Raw genomic sequence first — 6480 nt, 5'->3', positions numbered from 1 at the left:
TTATTAGGGCAACCTGATAATAAAGAGTTGCAGTAATCCAGCCTAGAAGTAACAAATGCATGGATTAGTTTTTCTGCATCTGTCTGTGATAGGATCTGTGAGTTTTAGGCAGGCAAAAGAAACAGACCCTTATCAGTGAACAGAGACGTGGCTTGATATCATTTTGATTGACATAAGCAATAATTGCCCATCACTGGTGTGATGAAGTCTTTCCACAAAGCTGCTGAGCTGGAACCCATCCCATCCATGTGACACTGGGATTGTAACCCATCTAGCATCCTGCAGCCTCAGGCCCAACACTGCTGCAAACAGGAGCTTTCCCTTCATAGTTGTCTCTCCCTGGTGGCAAAACTCATTCGAGAGTGTTCACTTAGATATAGTGCTGTACCTCGCCATCTACTGAATAAGCTGTCAGTGCTGCTGCAAAGCTTTAACAGAGGATCTACTCCACACAACATTCTTGTTCAAGGAGGTCAAACAGAAACAGCAGAAGTCATACTGTAGTGGTAGTTTAGTTGCAGTTGACAGTCTTTCCCTCTTGGCTGTTCCTGTCACAGTGAACCATCTATTTCCATCTCTCTGGCAAATCAGGTCCTGCCTAACCCGTAGTGGGGACAGGCACAGGCTTCTGTTGTGGTTAGGGTTGGGATTGTGCTGAATTAGGTTACTGGCACCATCTTTGGTCCAATTCAAGCACTGGTTAAACCACATTCATATATTCAAATCTAACTGGAAGACTTCAGCCAAGACTTCCCTGTGAGCAAGTTTTTTTGTGTCAGATAAAGGATATATGAATACATAAATATCAACTATAACCACAATCTATCTCACTATATTATAGTCATAATCCAGTGAAATTTGCTGATCACATTCGTGCTCCCCAGGGATTTAACCCGTCTGACTTGAGCAAGTCTGTGGCTTTCCTACAGCACCAACTTCAGGTTAAACTTCTTAACTTGTCCAACACTTTCATACTGTGTGCTGTAATGCACACTGCAGTCTAGGACATTTTGTTTTATTTTCAAAGAACTACTACTGATATATGTCTCCAGGTAATGCTGCGAGGGTTTATTAAGACAGAGAGAGTTGTAAGCACCTTCATCAAAGATACAAGCACATGTGCATGTGGTGGCTCCCTTCTCTTCACTCTGCTCAGACAGACAAGGTAGATTAACCATGAGCCAACCACTGGGCTGTTTGGTGAAAATGGAGGTCAGAGCCACTAAAGACGGTTGACACTATAAAAATACTAAGGAACCATTAAGTAGCAGCTGTGTAGAACTGCAGCACTGAAATTGCTCAGCATCAATGACCATGATAAATAATATATTTACCCATTCAGTCAGTTGCTTGTTGGTAATATCTTAGGCTCTTGGTTGCAACATGAGCAGCAATGGTTGTAGAGAAGGACAAGGGGAAAGACATGAGAAATTGTGCAGGTGATTGATTATGGAAGGTTTTGCAGATGAGCGTTAGCTCTGATTGTCTCCAGGGTATCAGCAGGGCCTTAATAAAGAGTATAAAATGTTAAATTATTAAAAAATGATGTCCCTCAGCTCCTTCCACGTCAAACTTACAGTTATGTGGATATTAGAAGGTAGTCTTACAGTCTTTAGTTTACTCCTTAATTAATCCAAACTGGCTAGGAAAATTTCCAGAGCATGAATGTTCTAAAATACATGATGGTTCTGGATGTAGTCCTGAAAACATTTTCAGAAAAAAGATGATTATAAAATAAACCCAATTCGAACCTTTCCTGCTCCTGCAGTCTATATGCAAAATGCATTTGCGCTAATGAGAGCAGTGGGTTGCCATGACAACGCCTTGCACTACATTATGACATCATGCCTTCCCTCAATCCATGCCTCCTGCAATCAGCAAAACTCTTGGCAGATGATGCTTTGGCAGTGTAACCTACGAGCTACCTGTCCTTGAATTAAGAACACTTAAGTGTATTGCAGTTTTCTAAGTGCATGAGGCATCATTTCTCTCTTTTTCAGCAGTTCAAACCTCATGTGACAGAAATGCTTTTTAGCTGATCACTTGGGTGTTCAAGGACACCAGGACAGAGACAGAGATTTGCCTTATCATGCTAACTAGCCCCTTGTTTTACATGTTGTTTTTTTCTTTAAGAAAAAGGATGTGGCCATTCATTTGCCAGACTTAATAGGCCTTTTTTCCCCAGCAGATGTTTTGGCTCACTGTCATGGTTTACTGGGATACTTGACTAGAACGGAGCTGTTGCTAATGTTATTAGTTACACCTGGGCTTTAGCTGCTATGACGAGTCAAAATGTCTGGCCTATATTTTATTAGGAAACAGGCATATAATTGATGATATGTGATTTATTTAAATTCTACATTACCCAAGTTGGATTTGTCTGCTGTGCAGGAGGAGACTTGGATTAAAGTCCAACTTCCATTAAACTGCAAGTTTTATTTTCTGCTACAGCATACAGATCTGTCATGTACATTATATTTCATGTGCTCTCTTTTGAGAGTGTATATACTTTATAATTTTTGGTTTTATATAAAATGAACACGTGTGGTCTGTGCATTAGCCAGTCAGATACTTCATTGGTTAACAGTAACAGATAGCAACCTGAGACACAACAACAGTGTGTTGCACCTTGGGCTTGACCAAGCTACCAAACAAATGTCCACCAGATTAAAATGCACTGCTAATGTTTCCTGTCTCTACACCTATCAAATAATAATAAATAATTATTATAATAAAAATAAATTATTTATTACCTATAGTTGCATCCAGTGGTGAAGTTGCAGAACTGAATACAGCTCAGCCTTCCAAGTGTAAAGGAGAATCTGTGGTGAGCGCTGTAGAAACTTCGTGGAAGAGCACTGGTGTTGTCCATTCAAATGAAGTATTTAATGTTGCGTAGTCCTCGATTAAAGTACAACCCCCAATTTTTCAGACATGATTATCATCTTATATTTGACTCAGTATGGTATATCCAATATTTTACACAATGTAAAATTACTTAAAATAATCAAATTAATATTTACTGCATTACATCAGACCAAATCTCTTCACATGTGTAAAACAAGCTTTGACTCACTTTCTTAGTTTTTAATTACAGTTTATTTGGCTTCATGAATTTGGACATCATTTTGTTAAATGGTAAATTTAAGTTTTACATAGCCCCTTCCTTTTCTACCTACTTCTCAAAGCGTATTCCCACACATTCATCCATACTCACTCATTCATACACTGATGGTAGAGGCTGCCATGCAAGGTGCCGACCTGCTCAACAGGAGTGGTACAATGCTTCTTATCCAAATGCAAGTTCACCCACACACATACACACACAGGGTGCAGCCATCAGGATCAATTTGGGGTTCAGTATCTCACCAAACTTCAATTGGACTGGGGGTGGCAGAAATCTAAACATCAAACCTCCTATTACGAGACCACGTGAGCCACAGCCGCCACAATAACACAATATCACATCGGCACAATACAACTCCCAGTTATGGCCCAGCCCTAGCATGGAGCATGTCAGTGACGTGGAAAATCAACCTCCACATGAACAATTTGTTACATAATCACTGTAAGAGATCTCTCAGCAGTCATCTGTTGAATGTGTCTCCTGATCAGATTGTTCATCAATGCTCCATGTGAGCTGCAGCAGGAGGATGAAATAGTGGAGTGAAGAGTGTATGTTGGGCCTGCTGACCTTGGCATTCATCTTTACTTGTATCAGCACCACTGACTCAGCAGTAAAAACTCCCACTGATCTCCTGGTACATCTCCACAGCTAATTTAAGAACTGCTCACTCCCCCTTCAGCCGCCTGCATGCAGGGAAATAAATTGTGGATGGTTTGCTGTGTGAGGGCTTTGCTATGTAGAAGATACATACTATTATGTCCAACTCTGTAATACATTCTAACCAGACTTTAATTGCTAAATAGTGGGTATTGGCTTTAATTCTTCAGGGGCTCACAGGTCGGTAAATTACAGGATCAATAGCAACTAAACAGTGTAATGTGAATGAATATGTTTTGAAGATTAAAAAAAGCTGATGCACTGGCTGTGGTTCACAGCTTTGTTTGAATATAGAGAACAGTGTCAGGAATCAGCTTTTTTTGATGGGATATTTTCTTGGAGATATTATTTTGGATCAGAGCCCTTCCTTCTTTTCCTTCTTTCTTTTTAAACAGGGTAAAGCTGTATTGATTTTGTTTCCTTTTTCTTGCCGGTCATGGCTCTCTGACTTGGAAACCTAGTATTTGACTGGGTTTTTTTGTTTTTTGAGAAAGCCGATTGTTGAGGCTTCACGGTCAGTTGCTCATCAGTTTTTCTCATTGTGGATGTTGGGATTTAGTCAAAGATTTTTGTAAGAAAGGTAGGTCTTTTGCCAGTCTGGAACATAAACAATGACAGTGATATTGATAGGAAAGAAGAGCTGTTTTTATTGTTTGGGGGGTTTTCTGTTTTAAAACTTCTTCAACTTGTCAGATGGTTTAAAGTTCTCAAACTCAAATTGGCTTGTGGCCACTACTGGTATTGTCATTGCATGGGAGGGCCACTATGTTCAAAATATTTCTAACAGTAACAAAAGAAATGCAGACAGCAGTTCCTATATATTTTTGTATGATCATTTTATATTTCCTTGATTGATGATTGAAGACTTGTTCGCAGAAAATCTGCTATCTTCTTCCGGAAAATGGCCCCCAGGCTGGCAGTTTAAGGCCCCTGGTTTGAAGTTTAATACGCCTATTAAGAATGTAAGAAAATCACTTTGTGTAATGTGAAATGTGTTATTGCTTATAGTGACAAACCCACAGAGAATTGCATCTCTCACTATCTAGCCATGTTCAACCGCCATGTTTCTACAGTAGCCCAGAACGGACAAAGCAAACACTGGCTCTAGATAGGGTCCCCATAGTTCCTTCTACAAACTTGGAAGGGTTGGGTGATGTGAAGGGGTCGTAATCTGCAACTACACCACTAGATGCCACTACATTTTACACAATGGTCTAGGACTGCATTGGGATTGGGATTCTGCAATCCTGATGCAGATCTCGTGGGAGTGGGCAGGAGTGGTACCTTGCAGGGCTCTACAGTGGTCATTTAATTGTAATTAATCACATAGGTGTATTGCTTAATTGCAATAAAAATGAATAAAGGTATGGAGTAGAAGGATTTGCAGTACAATTTCCTTCCCACCACTGCCGACAATGAGAGTCAACAGGCTCTCAAAGTAGAATCACCTGTGAAGTCTGTCCAAAAGGAGCAGTGTTTTGTCTTTTGAGCAGTAATTGTGCCCGCTCAGTTGTCACCTTGATGGCAGATCCGTGTTCTTTGTTTTTCAGCCTTCCTAAAGGGGGCTGCCTGCTCTCTGCCGCCTGCTCCAATAAGCACTCATTAATCTTACTTACAGCCTTCATTAAAGCTGCCACCGCTCCACCCGTGCCCACTCTCCACGCTCATATCTCCTCCCTAATGCCCATCTCCTCGACCTTTATCTCTGCCCAGCTTGGCTTTCATAATCTCTCGCCCCGAAGCCCACGTACATCCCCTTCCCCTCTCCCCTCTTCATCTGCTGGATCACTCCTCTTTATTTCATCCCACCCACTTTTCTGTCCTCTCTATACCTTTTGTCTGGTGGCTCAAAAACTTTAAATTCATATGAACTGAGTGTTGAATTCAATTTGCACCTTCTCTGGTGGCGGCGGTGTGCCATTTGTGAAGTTGGCCGTTAAAGTTCTCTCCTGGTTTGTTGTTGACTCAGACATAAAAGCCCACTTTATGAAGGGATTATGTTTCTGCTGGCTCTGTGTTGAACTTGTTGACCCTGAAGTGTCTGCCACTGATCCCCCTCCAACCTCTGTTTCTGTCTGCACACTATCCGAACCGTACGGAATCAAAAAACAGCCTGTTAGCCAAAGATCATGATTCTATTATGTCATTATGTCTAGAAAAAAAACAATGGCTACAAATATTGTTTTATCCTAAAATTGAATTACCATAAATTAAAGAGTGACATTTTCTTTTACCTCAACTGCAGAAAGAACCAGGTTTTATGAAGAAGCCTCCTTGTTTTATGGTCCACTCCTGTTTTAATTTGCTTGATAATTGGTAATTTATCTATTTCTAATAATTTCTTTGTGTTTTTTTTTTAATGGTGTATGACGTGGGCATGACATTCAACAGCTTGTTGGTCCTGTTAATGCTCTCTGATAGACAAAGAGGCTGTCTCTGTGTTACCCTTTCTGTGGCATTTCTGTACCTCAGTTTGTTATTGTTTATTGGGCGGCATATACCCATATGTCTGTGATAAGCTGATATCAGACAATATGAGTCTTGCCCTAGACAATAGTGAGGTGAAAATGACACAATTTTGTTGTTGTGCTGTTGGAATTTGTCTTCTGGAAAATATTATGCTGAATTTATTATGAGTTAAGTGTAGCACAACCCTGAGTTTAGTGCTTCTGCTAGACAGACTCACTGAGAATGAC

General features: G+C 40.5%; 1 protein-coding gene across 1 annotated transcript in view; it reads left to right on the top strand.

The window, feature by feature from the left end:
• The window catches only part of LOC118337638 (LARGE xylosyl- and glucuronyltransferase 1-like), a gene marked incomplete in the record, with an annotated part of 118997 nt that overhangs the window by 90786 nt on the left and 21731 nt on the right, over window positions 1-6480 (top strand). The window contains 1 exon segment of the mRNA XM_035674760.1: window positions 5335-5531. Within this exon segment, the coding sequence (XP_035530653.1) occupies window positions 5335-5531 (197 nt within the window).

The sequence above is a fragment of the Morone saxatilis genome, unplaced genomic scaffold, assembly GCF_004916995.1.
Source record: "Morone saxatilis isolate NCDOM2014 unplaced genomic scaffold, NCSU_SB_2.0 Contig10, whole genome shotgun sequence".
NCBI classification, from domain to species: Eukaryota; Metazoa; Chordata; class Actinopteri; family Moronidae; genus Morone; species Morone saxatilis.
The sequence above is the reverse complement of the archived record's forward strand: the minus strand, read 5'-3'. Positions and strand labels throughout refer to the sequence as shown.